We start from the raw sequence: 17431 nt of genomic DNA, 5'->3' as shown, positions 1-17431 counted from the left end.
CGGTTAAGCGTCCAACTCTTGATTTCAGCTCAGGTCATGATCTCAGGGTCATGAGATCCATGCACTGGGCGTGGAGACCACTTAAGATTCTCTTTCCCTCGCCCTGCACACCCCCCACCTCTGTCTCTCTAAAAAAAAAAAAAAAAAATACAGTGGTTTCTATGACAAGTTACCTTTTGTTTACTAAAACATTTCATCATTTGGATTAAATTGTTGCTGAGGCCTTTTAGAAATTAATAACTTCACTGCTCTTAAAAAAACAAGTTTGATAAGACAACTGTACAGGTCTTAGAAAATTTAACTACTGAAATTATTGATGAGTCATACTTTCACTTGCTAATAGTTTTGATTATTCAAAAATTCAACAAACACGGGCGAAATTGGCCACAAACCACAAAAGTAAATTCAAATCCTTTCAGTGCGACTCTTTCTGGCCTTTAAAAGCCTTGAGCTTTTGTAACTATTAAATTTTTTTTTAACCTGAGAACACTTAAAATCCAGGATGGGCAAAGAACAAGCATAATTTAATTAGCCCCCTTCATGTTTAATTACAGAAACTTGACTCCCTTTACAAAAGTACCAGATGGACGCCCAATCCTTCTGACCTATCCCATCCCCTGGCATAATTACTCTGAACGAGTGGACTTTGTGTAAGTAAAGAAGAAGAAGTGACAAGCTTTGGACACTATGAAGGAAGCAAGTAAGAGCACATTTCCTATGTGAGTGGCTGTATAGTATCGCCTATGTTCCTCATAGCGTTTTGTAGTATTCAAAACATCAGAGCAGGCAGTGCCTTTAACTACACACGAGAAACTAAGTCCCAGGAGTTGATGTGACTTCCCTGGAAACGGTCCATCAGTGGCAGAGCAAGGGCCTAAATTAAGAGCCAAAATACTCTCAACTGGATCAGAAGCCTCATAAATAGAAACATGGGCATCAGATTAAGAGTGTGTGTTCCAAAAGTCAGCACTGATGACAATTTCCACTGTCAATTTCCTTAACTGAGTTGGTTTAATTATGGTGTTAATCAAGTTTGATCCCTGGGCAGGCAAACTGTGTTCTCCATTTCATCTGTTCAGAGGTTCAACCATATATGCTTAGACAATAAGCAGGTATTACTTAAAAGGGTGATGGTATAATAAAGGAGATAGATTAAAAAGACTGATTAATTTAATTTAAATTAAAGAGTACGCTTAAAATGGCAGCATCTCTTAAGACCCTATGGAACATGGCCGATGTCAGCTACGCTTAACTCTCAAGGAGAAGGTAGACAGTAGACCCTGAGGCAGATGGGACAGGCTTGTAGTAGAGACCATTTTAGGCAGAATGGATAAAACTTGCTCAAAGGCATGGAGTCACATAAAAGGCAGAACAAAGTTAAGAAACAACAAGTGGTTATATATGGCAGGAGCATCCAGTTTGTGCCCAGGGGAAGAGACAAGTGATGAGTCTGGAAGGTCGGTTAATAGGAAACATCTGAATATTTATGGAGATGAAAGGTAGGAGAGGAAAAGGCTGTAGGAGAGGGTGTCCAAATCACGAAACATTAGGAAACCCAAGAATTCTAGGGAGGATTACATGATCAGATTTGAATTTCTGGAAGATGACTTTAATAGAAAGGAGTGTTGTGGCTGGACCAGAGTGAAAGCAAATCTGCAAAAAAGTAGATTGCCTGGCAAGGTGTGTGTTAGTTCCAGGAGAAATGACAAGTGTCTGAACTGAAAGATGACGGCTCAGGATGGGAGTGGGCTCAAGCAGCTGAGATGGGGTAGAATCGGGCAGAAGGGACACTGTGAGTAAAAACAGCCAAGAGCTGCTACCAGAACACCACCCGTGCTGCAAAAAGCGGGAAGACATAAAGCCAATTGCAGGAGAGGGCAAGATCTTAGGGGGGGTTTACACACAGTAAGGAGCTTAGACTTTATGTAGCAGATGGTGAAAATCACACAAGGGTTTTAAACCTGTACTTTCAACAGATCATCCTGGCAACCAGGTGGCAGAAGGCTTTAAAGTAGAAAAATGAGAGGCCTGTGAGTGCAGGCAGGGGAAGTGAGAAAATCATCAGGACTTAGGAATGACTGGCTGGAAGCAAAGGAAGAGTCAGCTTTGGTTTAGGTGACAAAAGAGACTGTGATGCTGCCAAATGGGAGAGATCAAAAACCGATGAGAGATTAGAGATGGAAAAGAAGATGCATTCGTATGGGTGTGCTGAGTTTCAGGCACAAACAGAACAAAAGGAAGAACTGTTTAAGAGGCACGGGGATAAAGAAGCACACTACTCTGGGGAGGTGTCAGTGTGTAGGTGGTCGTAGGAATTATGACATTTAAAATGAAGAAAAGTACAAACTAAACAGAAATGTGGACAATGGACCAAATCCTGGGAAAACCAACATGTGAGAGAAAGGTGGAGGTAAGGAGAAAGTGAAAGAACCAGAAAGGGACCACAGAAATGATCAAGAGAGTAATAAAAGAATGGTGCCACGATAAAAAGGCTTTAAGAAAGCTTCTCTCAAAGCTTTTGTGTAGAAGGAAAGGTGAGATCCACACTTTTGAAAGCAGCAAAATGTCAGATGATGAATGGACAGACAAAATGTGGTATGTCCATACAATGGAATACTATTCACAAACAAAAAGGAGTAAAGTACTCCAGGCTACATCACAGGTAAACCTCAAAAACATTATGGTAAGTGAAAGAAACCAGACACAAGAAACCAAAAATGTATGATTCCATGTTTATTCAATATCCAAGATGGGCAAATCTACAGACACAGAAAGAGATTTGTGGTGACATGGGGCTAGGATTAGCATCACTAGGAGAGGAGCGGGGAAATCAACAGCGGTGCAGATCAACAGTGGACAGAAAGACCTCTGAACAGGAGGAAGAAAGCCTCCCGTGGGGAAGGATGGGCATGGATCCAGATGAGTTGGGAAAGGGGTCAGGAGCCGAGGCTCATCATACCTGAGAGATTCGATTTTCTTAATTATATAGAAATGGCATCCTCAGAGTGAAGGGATAGTGGCTGAGAAGACAGACTGAGAACTAAAGGAGCTGATGATGAACAAATCATCAACAGTGTTTGTAGTGGCTTGAGGGGCACGACAAAGGACAGGGACGTAAGGGAACTGAAGACACTGGTAGAAGATGAGGCTAGTTAACCATCTGACAGATACAAGAAATTAAATAAAGAACAGATTCAAGATCAGAGCTCCCTAAAGTCACAAAACAGGGTTAGTAGGAAAATTAACACAAAGGCTTGAAGGATGAAAGGGGTCACCAGAGAGCAGACTGAAAGATCCTCAAGTTCCAGGTACAGACGCCATCCAGATGTGGCCTTAATGGTGGAGAGATGAGACAAGGCAGAGGGAAAGGCCTGCAAGAAGGACGGCAAGGCCAGTCTTCAGTGAGTGAAGCAAAATGAAGAGGAATTTGGGACATGACAGCAATGGGAGCAGGAAGATGGCAACAATGGGAAGGGACAGATGGTGGTACATCCTAACAAGAGGTGTCCCGAAGGAGGGGGTGTCTGGTGAAGCAAGAGAGAACAAACGAACGTTCTGTTAACATGGTCAATGAATACAGGAATCTGTTTACAGCGGAATGAGACCTGAAGGAAAAAGGAAGGGTAGGGACAAGGAGGAGGATGAGGCAACACTGCTGGTAACACAGGATAAAGCCAGGAGATGGATCAGATGGGAGGTTTGCCTCACTCACGGGGCCCATTGGGAAGAAGAGGGCAATGATTCAAACGGCCCGGTCTCCAGTACTCCGCTTGCAACACATTTTGTTTTGGTCCAAGAATAGGCTAAAGGTGCTGTATAGCACTTAGGCTGGACTCAAACTTGGTGGGGGTTTTATTATGGCAAAGATTAAAATGTGGAATATATTAATTCATTCATAGGTCATACAAGTAATCATTCGGGGCCTTTCTACTGATTCCTAACACTTCGAGTGTAATCTCTTCTGCTCTTACGAAAGCACGGAGGACTAAACCATTTCCAATCTTAACACTTCCCAACTCTACTACTTATGGTTTGAAGAATTTAAAGTGATAGAGTTGCCAAGAACTACTTGCTATAAATCTTTCACATCTATCTAAATTCTACATGATACACCCTTGCAGTGTGTGTGTGGGGGGGTGTGCACAAATACATACATATAATACTTTTAGTTGTTGTTTTCATTCTTTTGTTGGAGATGAAGAAGAAAGGAAGAGTGGGAGGGAGACACAATTACTGGAAAAAGCCAGCACCAAGAGCATCAGGACTCCAAAGTATAAACAAACTTACAAGAGAAGCAACTTACAGAAGAATCCTCTAGAAGGGCTATCTTACCTTGTCGTGGACTGTCATGCAGCTAGCTGCATCCTTCTGAAGGATTTCAGTTACCCCATTGGAAAGCCTTTCATACTTCAGTTTGGGCTCCTCTTCACTTTCTTCTTCCTGCACAAAGAGCAGAGAAAATGACAGCCATCACGGATTCATTTGAAACAGTAAGACTCAAAACACATTTCTTAAGGGGAACCCAGAGGTGGCTTCCTCAATGATTGTCAATAACTACAACTACAGCTCAAGGTTAAGATCTTCAGGTTTCATTTTCCAACTGGGTGTATCAGCTGCTACAACTTCACCAGCAGAACACATTCAAAGGTTGAAAACAGGAGTATACGTTCTTACTGCCAATAGTATTCAACTTTGGCATATTAGAGTAAATACAAAACTATCTGGCCACGTATGCCAATAAAAGATGTGTGGGCAAAATACTTGTCAGTTTGACCTCACGGACATAAAACACTCACAGCAGGGAGATAGGAATACAATAAACCTCCAAAGACATGGATTTTGTATCTCAAGACTATAAATATTTTTGTCAGATTTGAGAATATCTCATTTTAGTTAGAAAAATATAATTACAAAAAATCAAAGAAAGAAAACTGTAAATTTTATATACAACAAAATGTATTTATACCTTCAGATAAAATATAATATTTATTTTTCAAAACTTATAATCCATGATCATTTGTTAGAAAATGTATTGTTTACTTTCATCTGAATAAACCTAATGTGTTAAAAATTTCTTTTTCTTAAATGTATTAAAATTTCTTAATCATTTTGTACGCATTATTACTAACTTTGTATGTTCAACCTCACTGTTGATACAGCATACCTTATCCTATCCTTAATCCTCACAGTTATGGAGTTAAGTTAGGAACCTATATTGACTGTGAAGGCTCTGAATTAAATCAAGGATAATTATAAAGATTATTACAATGATTCAGATAAAGATGTTATTTTACTGTATCAATATGTGATGAGAAAAGATAAAATGTGCATGTACCAACAACTGTGGCAGGATAAAGCTGGCCAAAATAGAAGTTCATAAACATAATCTACCCACTGACATTCCCTTCAAAAATAATTGTAGAGTCTTCACTTCCCAGCTAACATTCGAGTAGCATGAGGCACGCCAATGCACCCACCCAGAAAAACTAGAAAGCCTTAATGAAATACACAGTAACAGTCAAAGGCGTCAGTGAAAGGGCTGCTGAAGCCACCACCTGAGTTAGAAGGACCAAGGTTCCAAGGTGGTGGAGAAACCGGAGAAAGCGTGGGGAGGTGAGCTGCCCATGCACCAGCCATTCTTCCTGGAGGTATTTACCAATTCGGGGTGTAGGACAAGAGGGTGAAAACCCAAGCTCTGCCTTGGAAGATGGCCACTGCTGAGGGTAGGAAAAGCAGCAAACCTTCTGGTACTCGTAGGGCTCGAGTAACAAAACCGGCAGCTTGAAGGGCTAAGATCCCAGTGGAGGAGAGAGGCGGACAAGTGGGCTTGTTACACAGCCACTTTTCCCCATAAGACAACTACTAATTTCCAAAGTAATACGGGGCAAGAGGCTAAAAAGCTAAATAGAAAGCCTCAAAAATGCAAACCAGCTGCCTCGATGTGCTGAGAAGATAAGAAATAGAGTTCAGGAATTACCAACAAATGAAATCCTGATGAATACCACAGGCTAACTGGAACTCCTGGTCCCCAGGCGACACACAAAAAAAGTGCTTACGAAGACTTCAATCTGTCTCAGACTCAGTTCAACGCCTGACTGGATTAAGGTACGTATGTAACCCCCAACCTACCTGTCCAGTAAAGGACAGGGTGACTCCTGAGAGAAAGAAAACTTTTTAGAGTACAAAAACTACTCGGGCCTCTACCATTTTCACTTACAATACTAAGAATAAAAAATAATAAAATCAGTTAAAAAAATCACCAGGTATGCCACAGGACAGGACCAAGTAACTAAAAGTCAAGGGGAAAAAAAGACCATAAAAACAGACCCATGGGTGACCTGGAGTTAGCAAAAAGGGCTTTAATAAGACTACGATTCATATGTTCAATAAGAGAGGAGAAGACAGATGAAAAGACAGAAATTTTCAACAGGGAATTGTAATCCATAAAAAAGAAGTGGAAATTTTAAAAGTGAGAAATGTCACTGAAACTAAGAATGCAACAGATGGCTTAGCAGAAGACAGGATTAGTGAAGTGTAAAACAGGTCAAAAAATATCCAAAGGGAAGGCAGAGTAGAAAAACGGATGAAAAATACAGAATAGGAGATATGTGGAACAGAGGGAAAAGGGCTAATGCTTTTAATTACAGTCCTAGAAAAATAAAAATGGGGGGGCAGGAACAATATTTAAAGAGGTTAACAACGGAGAATTTCCTATAAGTGACAGATGTCATCCCAGGAATTCAAGAAGCTTTGTAATCCCAAGCAAGATAAATATGAAGAAAATCACACCTGGGTACATCATCCTGTGAAAGAAAAATTACTCGTAGATATTAAGTGCTGGGCCTGGTGAAGATTATGACTGACAGGACACACCAGGAAGAGATGCAAACTCAAATGCCAAGAGAAGTCTTTACCTCTGGGGCACAGAACTGCATCATCGCATGGAAAGGATGATACTCATCAAACACCATGAAGCAGACTTAACATCAGATCCCTCCAATCTCTTGACTTTAAAAAAAACAAACGCTGGAGAGTTAAATATAATTATTCCATTTTATAGATTTTTAGTACAAAATGATGATCAGAAATTTTAATTTCATCAAGACACATATACAAAGCCAAAATTCAAGTTGTTATGAATGCCCTAAAGTTAATGATTGTATAACACACTACCCTATTGCCTATGAAAATGATGCTACAAATCACAACAGAAAATAAAGCTACAAAGCCTCCACAATTTCTATGCCTACAAATAACTATGAACTGTGTGATCAATAGGAAATGTTTAAAAATGTATTTAGCAGGTGCATTAGTTATCTACTGCTGCATACATATTATGCCGAAGTTTACTGATTTAAAACAATAAATATGTATTATTTTAATTTTAACTATTAAAATATGAATTTAACAGTTCTATGGGTAAGCAATATAGGAGGCTTAGCTGGGTGGTTCAGACTTAAGGTCTCTCACAGGATTTCAGGCAAGATGTCTACTGAGGCTGCAACCATCTGAACGCTTGACTGGGGTTAGGGTATCTGCTTCCACAATGGCTCACTCAAATGGTAGGTAAGTTGGTGCTGGATGTGGATAGGAGGCTTCAGTTCCTCACTTCATGGACCTCCGTGTGGGTTGCCAGAGTGTCCTCAGAACATGGAAAGGGACTTCCCCCACAGTGAGTGATCCAAGAAAAAGCAAAGTTGAATATGACCTAGCCTACACACTTCTGCAGTATTCTATTGATCATACAGGTCAGCCACAATTCAGTGTGGGAGGGGAGGTCACAACAGCAGGAATAATATGTGAGGATCATTGGGGGCCATTGTGCAGGCTAGCTACAAAAGTCTGCTTCTCCCTCTCTACCCCACCCCCTGCTCGTGCTTTCTCACTTCCTCAGTCTCTCTCATAAATAAAATCTTTTAAAAAAAAATCAATATTCCATGTCTCTGGTGAGCTATCAAATTTTCTTACCCCAGTATATAAAGCTATTAGTTGTTTATTTAGCAAGAGCATTAAAAATCAAAAATGATGGGGGTGCTGGGTGGCTCAGTCATTAAGCATCTGCCTTCAGCTCAGGTCATGATGCCAGGGTCCTGGGATTGAGTCCCACATCGGGCTCCCTCCTCGAGGGGAAGCCTGCTTCTCCCTCTCCCACTCCTGCTGCTTGTGTTCCTGCTCTCGCTATCTCTGTCTCTGTCAAAAATCAAAAATGATGTATTCACTGCTAACCTTCTAAGAATAACTTTAAGAACAAATAGCGACAAAAGGAAGTTTAACAAGCATGGTTATCTAAAAGACCTATACTTTTGGGGGCACCTGGATGGCTCAGGTGGTTAAGCATCTGACTCTTGATCTCAGCCCAGGTCTCGATCTCAGGGTCGTGAGTTCGAGCCCCACATTGGACTCCACATAAAAAATAAAATAAAATAAATAAAATAAAATAAAATAAAATAAAACAAAACACCTATACTTCTTTAAAAAGATAATTGATGATAATCAACCCAAGGAGCCGTCATATGTCAAAAGTGACCTGTTGTTAAAAATAGTGAATTAACCACGTCTAAAAAAACCTACAAAAAGGAAAATTACAAAAAGCAACAAATAAACACTTCTACTTATGGACCTACAAGCAAGGAACGGAAATCCTTACAAAGTTAACATTAAATGTGGCAAAGATGACATGTGCCTTCTGAAGTAAATGTATTAAACACAAATTGAATCCTGAATGCTAGTCTTTATAATAAGATACCATATGTTGCTCAAGTCTGGACATCAAATGTGCATCCAATGTGAAAAGTTAATTCTAGCCTCTTGACTGTTTTGCATAAAAGCACTCATCCACGGACCATTAGATAAAGTTACTGTAAGTAAGGCTTGCCTGTCTTATTTATAAGTGAAAACTAAATAATTTCTCTCACATAAATATACAAAAATAAATACTTTCACAACACAGCTCACTGAAGCATTCGTGCTAGGCTTCAAACCATAAATAAAATGAAAACTCCGATATTAGGCACTTGATGTAGCATTTCATGCTTTTCTGACAGGTATCTTTTATGTTAAGTTAAAAAGCAGGCTAAAGGTGAATTTTTAAGGCTTTTTTTTCTGCTTGCTGTAAACAAAGAAAATGGAAAATGATTCAAAAATACAATTCATGGAGGTTATTCTACTGCTGCAGACTATATATCACATTTTAAATACAATTTAAGAAAAAAAATCAAGCAGATTTAATATAGTTTCACCTTTAAAAAAATTTAAGCAGAAAGGTTTTGTGCAGTTTTAATTTCCATGGAAAACAACCTAGTGTTAATAAAAGGCAAATCAATAATTTTTGTTAAATTTTAATAATCTTGCAAACCTACAAATAAAACCATCAACAGTCTGAGTTGACATGACAGTTAACCGCGTTTCTATGACAACCTAGTGAAATAGTACAAGTCTTGACTTGCAGCTAAGCGAAGATATGAACAGAGTGACATTTACCCATACAAGAAAAATTTGCAGCTTTCCTTTAAAAAGAATCAATTCTTCAACTAACATGGATTTTCACTAAGTGTAGAGCACTTTTAATTAAAGTCCTTTAAACCATCCTATGTAGGATTCTAAAACACTATCTAAAAATAAATTTCATATCACAGTCATTCCTATAGAGTTTTGAACTTAAAAGCAAAAAAATTACTTTTGTGGATAACAGATTAAGGCAATTAATTTCTGCCTGAAAAACTATTTAGTAATTTGTTACTAACACTGTAGGGTAAATTTTCATGGCATAAGTCCTATCACCTAACTTAGATGTGCACACCCACAAGAATATTGCACTTTTCACCTGATAATTTAAAACTCATGTACAAGAAAAAACTTTTTTGGTGTTTATAACCAATTCTTCATCCTCTTTTAACTTTCTCCATATCTTTCACACATCAGTACATTTTATATACCACTGTTACAGTCCAAAGGAAGACTTGAATTTTACTTTTAAAAAATGTGTCACATGAATTCAGGGAGTTAACGAGAGATTGTTACATTTTTTATTGTTACTCTTAATAGAGAACTTAAAATGTCTGGATACTATTTCTTTATTAAATGCACTGTTTTTTTTTTATGTTGTTTCTTTTTTTCCCCCAAAATAAAATACGAGAAATACTGAAAGGGAGAGGTGAGCTATCTTATAAGACATGAGTTAAGCTAGTGGAAAATACCAGCAGGTGAGCACTCCCTAACGAATCACAACCTCACTCTACCAGAGATGGCCTTTATCCCATCCAGGTTCACCTATGAGAAAGACCTCAGCTGAACATTCAGGAATTGTGATAAGATGAATGGTTTACTTGGCCTCATGTCACCACTGCATCTGACGAGGGGCAAATCTTTTTAATATCCAATTCTTTAAAGCCAGATACAATAGGAACACTACGAACATCAAAAAAAAAAAGTCGTTTAAAAAAAAAAATGCAGTCTGAACTTCCAGGGTAAAAAACCAAGTGTTAATAAAAAGCAAAAGAATCATCAACCATGGGTATGAAGGTATAAAAGAAAAGCCAGAACATTCTCTATAGAATTCTAATTAGCTTAAGGGGAACTGAAATATTCAAAACTGGTAGGCACCTTTGTAAGTTTGATACTTAAAAAGCTACTGAAATCTAGTATCGGAACATTTGAATTATAGAAAATCTGTATTTAAAAAAATTTTTCTTTACAAAGTGAATTATTTGTGTTTTTTTGTTATTATTTGTTGTTTGGTGGGGGTGGGGGAGAGAGGGAGAAAGGAGGAGAGAGAAAATCCCAAGCAGACTCCAGACCCAGCAAAGAACCTGACATGGAACTTGATCTCACTACCCTGAGATCATGACCTGAGCCAGAATCAAGAACTGAACACTCGACCAACTGAGCCACCAGGCGCCCCAAATAATTCACTTTGAAAGAAGCCCCATGACATACTGAAATCTTTATGATCACTATTTAATAGAGAAGACAGAGGGAGAACAGAAAAATAAAACAGTTGAGCCAAATACAAATAATTTTTTTTAAAAAGTGTAATTCAAACTATACTGTAAGTCATTCAAAACACATAATTTGAGTCTCAAAAACATAACTAACAAATTTTTAAGAAACAGACTTATTCTATTCACTACAACAGGGTACTATCAACAAAGTCAAGAACTATGTATTTTATTGTGTAAATACGCCTATTTGAAACTATAATGTTATCAGTAAACATACATACATATACATGCACATTACAGGACAACCCTAAATACATCATGTCAATCTTGAACTTCACACGAAAGAATAAAAGAGATCTATGATGAGAAAAAACTGCATAAAGACCCTGAACATAAGATTCATAATTAATCAAGGACTAATGATTCCAATGAGCCCTGTTTTGCCTACCACCCCCTCCCCACAAATGAATGCTACCTCCTTAAAAGGGCAAGTGCAACCATTAATTATTGTAGGCTAGAGTTCTATTACAGAAAATAATTTTCTTTACACAAAAAGATGGCTGGGTGGGAAAGATGGCTTTATATATCCTTCCAAAATGTCAAAACATATCAAGAAAACTACATAAACAAGCTGAAAGAGTAACTTCTGGTTTCCATTAATAACACAAGGTATTATAGCTGCCTCAATGACCAAACTTTTTAAGAAAGTGACATGGAGATAATGGAATTCATCCACAATAAAACAACTGTGGTCAAAGCTCCCAGGATGCCTTTCCATCAGACTGGTGACAGAGAAGCAATTACATTCTTATATGAATGCAAATTATGTTGTTAAATTTTGACTTCCAAGTAATACTGCTATTACGGAAAACATATTAACCAAAGAAAAGTAGCTGAAATTAGAGCTGATAAATATAACCTAGATGACATGGGTCTACTTTTTCATCTAGATAATTCACAATGAGTCTCTTCATATCCATATATATTTATTTTATTTACTTACTTTTTCGGAGAGGGAGAGAGGAAGGAGGGGGGGGAGAAGGAGAGGGAGAATCGTTAAGCAGGCTCCCACACCCAGAGTGGAGCCTGACACAGGACTTGATCTCACAACCCTGAGATCATGACCTGAGCCAAAACCAAGAGTCGGACACTTAAATGACTGAGCCACCAGGCACCACCATATCCATATATTTCTAAAAGCATAAAATATATATGGTTACATAAGGGGTTCTCAAACCAAGGGTAATTTTATCCCCCCAAGACATTTATTTGGCAATGTCTGGAGCCATTTTTGTTATCACACCTGAGTGGGAGGAGAAAGCGCTGCTGGCATCTAGTAGGTAGAGGCCAGAGATGATGCTAAACATCCTACAATGTACAGGACAATCTCCCAGAACAAAAATTATCGTGCCAAAAATGCCAACAGTCCCAAGGTTAAGAAATCCTGGGTTAAATAAATTTCATAAGATTAAATGTTATACAGACATTAAAATCTATTTTCAAATACTTTTAATAACAAAGGGAAGTATTCTTAAAATGTCTTATTAGTTGAAAAAGTAGGTCATAAACCTGTTTTGCATGATCCAAATTTTATCGAACAAGTTTATGCGGGGGGAAAAAAATCAGAAGAATAAGCAGCAAAATAGTGACCTTCCTAAGCTTCAGTTTCTCATCTGCAGACTGGGGGAATGACAGCATGACCTACATCACAGGGTTGCCACAACCATTACAGAAAATAACGAATAATCACTACTGTGAGCTATTGCCAATATTTTCTATCTTTCTAAGATAAACATGTATTACACTTATTATAGAAATAAATGCTGTTTTTGAAGCCATTGTTCAACATCCTCTTCAAAACTCTATCTACTGAACTAAGATTCTTATCTCTTAAAGCTGCTTTCCTTACCATAACACTCTGAGTGGAAAAGAGAAAAAGTTGAGCCTCTAATAATTGAAGAGCTCTACTTAAGATTCACAAGCTATGCAATCTTCATAAACCCTGGTCTCTCCTCTGCCCTGTAGCATCAGAATTTCATGTTCAATTCAGGAAGGAAAAAAATAAGGTGAAGGTTCCCATGCCCTGAGCCACATACCATAAACAGGATCAACTCCCATCATTTATTTTACATTGGGAAAGCGATAAGAATATATGGGGGGGGGGGGATGAAAAAAGCAAATAAGCTTTTCATTTCCTTCCAGCCATATGGAATAACCTCACCAATCTTCAAGGTATGCCATTCAGGTGGACAATTTCCGCCACTAAAGCCAACATAACCCTCTTTTCCTTTCTTCCCAATATCCCTTGGTGATCACAAGATCCTGAGAAGCAGGGTTTATGCCTTTTCATTGTTCTGAACTTCACCTAACAAAACTGTGGGTACCTAATAAAGACCAGTGAAAACAAAAGTACGTGAGATACCAGCAGACCGAGTTTAGTAAGAAGCTTTTCTAAGACATTCTCATTTAGATTTCCACTCAGGAAAATCCAAATCATAAGCTATCAGCAAAAGGAACTGCAGAGATCATCTAAACTATGTGTTATTTTATAGACAGGGGAAGGGGGGTGGGAGGGGGTGGAAGGAGCCTGGGAGGTAGAGGCACTAAACTGAGGGAAGGGAATAGCTATTCTGAAACAGCAGAAATTAGAATTATAATCGTACAGAAATGAAGCTCTACCACCTAATTACAATAGCAGATAGAGACCTTACAAACTCAATTTTCATGAAAAACTTACATTTATAATTTGTATACTTATTGTTATATGGACAAGGAAAATGCCCCAGTCCCTGAGATTATTTTATGCTTTAGAGGACATTAAATACTTCTCAAACTTCTTTCAATTGTACACTCCATATTCCAGATGCAAAGAAGCACCCTGCTGGTCACCCCCAACCAAAGTCTCAGACAGCTTCTCAAAAATTTCCATGAAGAAACAGATAAAGATTAAAAACCTACAACAGTAATAACAATTAAGACAAAGTATTAACCAGAATCAAGGAGAAACTGATACATATGCTGAATATGAATGTGAGTTCATGACACGCCTTGATTTGCTTCACGGAAATATAATCTGAACAAAAGTAAAAAGATGCTTTAGCTCACCCACCAACCCTCCACGCCCGTGACCCAGAACCTGTCCCATTCAACCAGATGCCCAACCCACCCTTTAGGGACTGTCTTCTCCAGGAGGTGACTGTCTGCAACCTCTGCCCACTATCTCTCCACGCCTGCACTTTCAGCCCTGGCCACCATCTGTCCACATCTTTCTCCTACTGGCAGAGACCAAAAGCTGCTAATGTGTGGCAGGGCATTATTGATGGTCCGAGAGTCCCGGCCGAAAGTACTGCAGGACCAAGAGAATGCTGATAGCAGGAAGGGGGGCACTGCAGGGAACCAGAGAACATTCAGAAAGGTGAAAAGTAAGAATGCAACAGTAAACCAGAAAACAGAATCATTAATAAGTCCAAGGGCTAGCACTTTTTAAAGACAATAGAATAAGAGCGCCTGGGTGGCTCAGTTGGTTAAGCGACTGCCTTCGTCTCAGGTCATGATCTTGGAGTCCAGGATTGAGTCCCGCATCAGGCTCTCTGCTCAGCGGGGAGTCTGCTTCTCCCTCTGACCCTCCCCTCCTCATGTTCGTTCGTTCTCTCTCTCTCTCTCGCAAATAAATAAATCTAAAGACAATAGAATGAGATAACCACAGAATACACTGAGAAAATAAAAGTCATCCCAGTACTACCAATCTCCTGCAGAAGGGCATCTGGCCTAGACTGTTTTCGCATGTTCTATTAAAAACCCTCAAACAGAGGGGCACCTGGGTGGCTCAGTCGTTAAGCGTCTGCCTTCGGCTCAGGTCATGATCCCAGGGTCCTGGGATCGAGCCCCACATCGGGCTCCCTGCTCAGCGGGAGGCCTGCTTCTCCCTCTCCCACTCCCCCTGCTTGTGTTCCTGTTCTCGCTGTCTCTCTCTGTCATATAAATAAATAAAATCTTTAAAAAAAAAAACAAAAAACCCTCAAACAGAAAGTCCCTAAGCTATTTAAACTGCCCTATAATAGGGAAATAATAAAAATTACCCAATTCATGGTAGGGGCACCTGGGTGGCTCTGCCGGTTAAGAGGCTGACTCTTCACTTCCCCTCAAGTCATGAGATTGAGCCCCACACTGGGCTCTGTGCTCAGTGGAGAGTCTGCTTGAGGAGTCTCCCTCTCTCTCTGTCTCTGCCCCTCCTCCCGCTTGCATACACATGCCTCAAATAAATAAAATCTTTAAAAAACACAAAAAAACCCCAAAAAAACCAGGTAGCATAACCCTGACACCAAAACTCCCAAACATCATAGGGGGGGGGAAAAACAGTTGAGTCATCTCATGTCAGTACTTAAATGTAAAAATTCTAAATAGAATATAATAAATTAAACCCCAGCACGTATTAATAGAAAACTTTTAAGATCAAATATTATAAAAATGCAAAAAATGGATATTAAGAAATCTGATTTCATCATTTAATAGGCCAAAGAAGAAAAATAGAACCACAATGACAGATACTGAAATAGCATTTATAAAGTTCAACCCTCATTTCCGAATCTTTAAAAGAAAAAAAACTTTCAGTAAATAAAAAGGTTTCTTTCTTGAAAAGCTGAGAATATTTGAATCAAAAGCCAACATGACACTTAACAATGAAGAGAAGCAAGAGGAAACTCATAGGTGTCTATTATCACTATTTTTCACAACTGATTTATAAGTTTTAGTCAAGGTAAAAGACAAGATAATGGAAAACAATGTACCCATTGTTGATGGTCTTAATTAAAGATGATATGACTATAGGAAAAGAACAAAACTCTTAAGGCTTGTGATGATTAATAATTTTGTGTCAACCTGACTGGGCCATAGAATGCCCAGATATTTGTCAGTCATTACTCTAGGTGTTTCTATGAGGGTGTTTTTGGAAGAGATTTAACATTTAAATTGGTAGACTGATTAAAGCAGATTGTCCCTCCCAATATGGGTGGGCCTCATCCAATCAGTTGAAGGCCTGAATAGAACTGACCCTGGGCAGCTTTTTTTCCAGTATTCAAATCTGAACTGAAACACAGGCTCTTTCTTGGTGTCGAGCCTGTGAAACCACTGGCTCTCCAGCTTGCTGACTCACCCTGCAGATTTGGGGACTTGCCAGCTCCATAATCACATGAGCCAATTCCTTATAATAAAGCTCTTTCTCTCTCTCAGATCCCACTGACCTCTTGGATTTTCTCTCTCTCAGAGCCTGCTGGTTCTGTTTCTCTACAGAACGCTGACTGATACGCAACACAGCTCCTGCCAAGACAGAGAGCTTGTGTGGGCTGCTGGCCTCTTCCCCCAAATCAGCCTTGAAGATAGTATAAAAGAGCAATTCCAGAACTTAACAGCCCCAAGTGAGAGACTCTGGAGGCAACTAGAATCATCCGGAAGGGGGAGCTGTTTACACATAGCACTCACCTCTCCCCAAAGTTGCCTCTGAGGTTTTGCTACCCCCATTCACTAGAGAAATGGGCAGCAACACCTCAGCCCCTGCCCGGGTGAGTATGACCAGCTACACTCACTCTTCGTCTTCTATCCTCCCCCTACCAAGTGGAGATTAACTCCTCCCAGCGCTGCTCCCTCCAGCCGATCTGCCTCAAGAACACTTTACAAGGACTCAGAACACTCATAGCACAAATTCCCACACTGAAACATATTTTTTGGAAGCATTCACAGAGAAAAAAATCTAGAGGAGGCTGTAAGAGATATGAAAAATAGGAAATAATGAGAAATGAGAACAATCTTGGTAAAGTTCACTGTCATTTAAAAAAAAAAAGAAAATTATCCAAATCTAATTACCTCTTTGTTTTATAGTACTTCAAAAACTTAAGATACATTACTTTTGATTTTGCCACATCGTTAAGAAAATGTTTTCAAACACATCCAAGTGTGAATACTGTTATTAGGAAACAAAGGGGAAATGGAAGCCGGCAAACACCTAAAGTAGCTAACCCTAGAAGCTGGAGGAGGGTCAGTAAAGGATCTCCAGACTCAGAAGGCACTTTAATACCAAAAAACTGAAGCAAGTCACTCCCTACCATTTACACAGGGTAACGTACTGATAGGAGCAGGGGGGTGGGCAGAAAAACGATCCAGGGCACTATACTGCTATTCTCTGCCCCTATTCTCCACCACATACTCTCCACCAAGCCTGGACCTCAACCCACAGTTTTCATAGAGTGAGGGGCACGGTGGTGAGATCACAGGGTAGTTACCTAAAGTGACATCACCTGTGCACCAGAGGGTCCCCACTAGTTTTCTAGAGTGGCGCCACCCATGCACCAGAGGGTCCCTAGTAGCTATCAAGAGTGGCGCCACCCGTGCACCAGAGGGTCCCTAGTAGCTATCTAGAGTGGCGCCACCCGTGCACCAGAGGGTCCCTACTAGTTCTCTAGAGTGGCGCCACCCGTGCACCAGAGGGTCCCTACTAG

The 17431-nt window shown here is 39.5% G+C and overlaps 1 protein-coding gene across 3 annotated transcripts in view; it reads right to left on the bottom strand.

Annotated features, from left to right (window-relative positions):
- The window catches only part of VPS41 (VPS41 subunit of HOPS complex), a 174674-nt gene that overhangs the window by 133446 nt on the left and 23797 nt on the right, over positions 1-17431 (bottom strand). For 2 of the 3 annotated variants that reach the window (XM_035026530.1, XM_035026532.1), the window contains one exon: positions 4333-4440. In XM_035026530.1, coding sequence (XP_034882421.1) covers positions 4333-4440 — 108 coding nt within the window. Of the gene's footprint in view, positions 1-4332; positions 4441-15019; positions 15044-17431 lie in introns of those variants that run through there. The other variant, XM_035026531.1, reaches the window with a different exon arrangement.

The sequence above is a fragment of the Mirounga leonina genome, unplaced genomic scaffold (genome assembly GCF_011800145.1).
Source record: "Mirounga leonina isolate KUSES-001 unplaced genomic scaffold, KU_Mleo_1.0 Mir_199, whole genome shotgun sequence".
Taxonomy (NCBI): Eukaryota; Metazoa; Chordata; class Mammalia; order Carnivora; family Phocidae; genus Mirounga; species Mirounga leonina.
The sequence above is the reverse complement of the archived record's forward strand: the minus strand, read 5'-3'. Positions and strand labels throughout refer to the sequence as shown.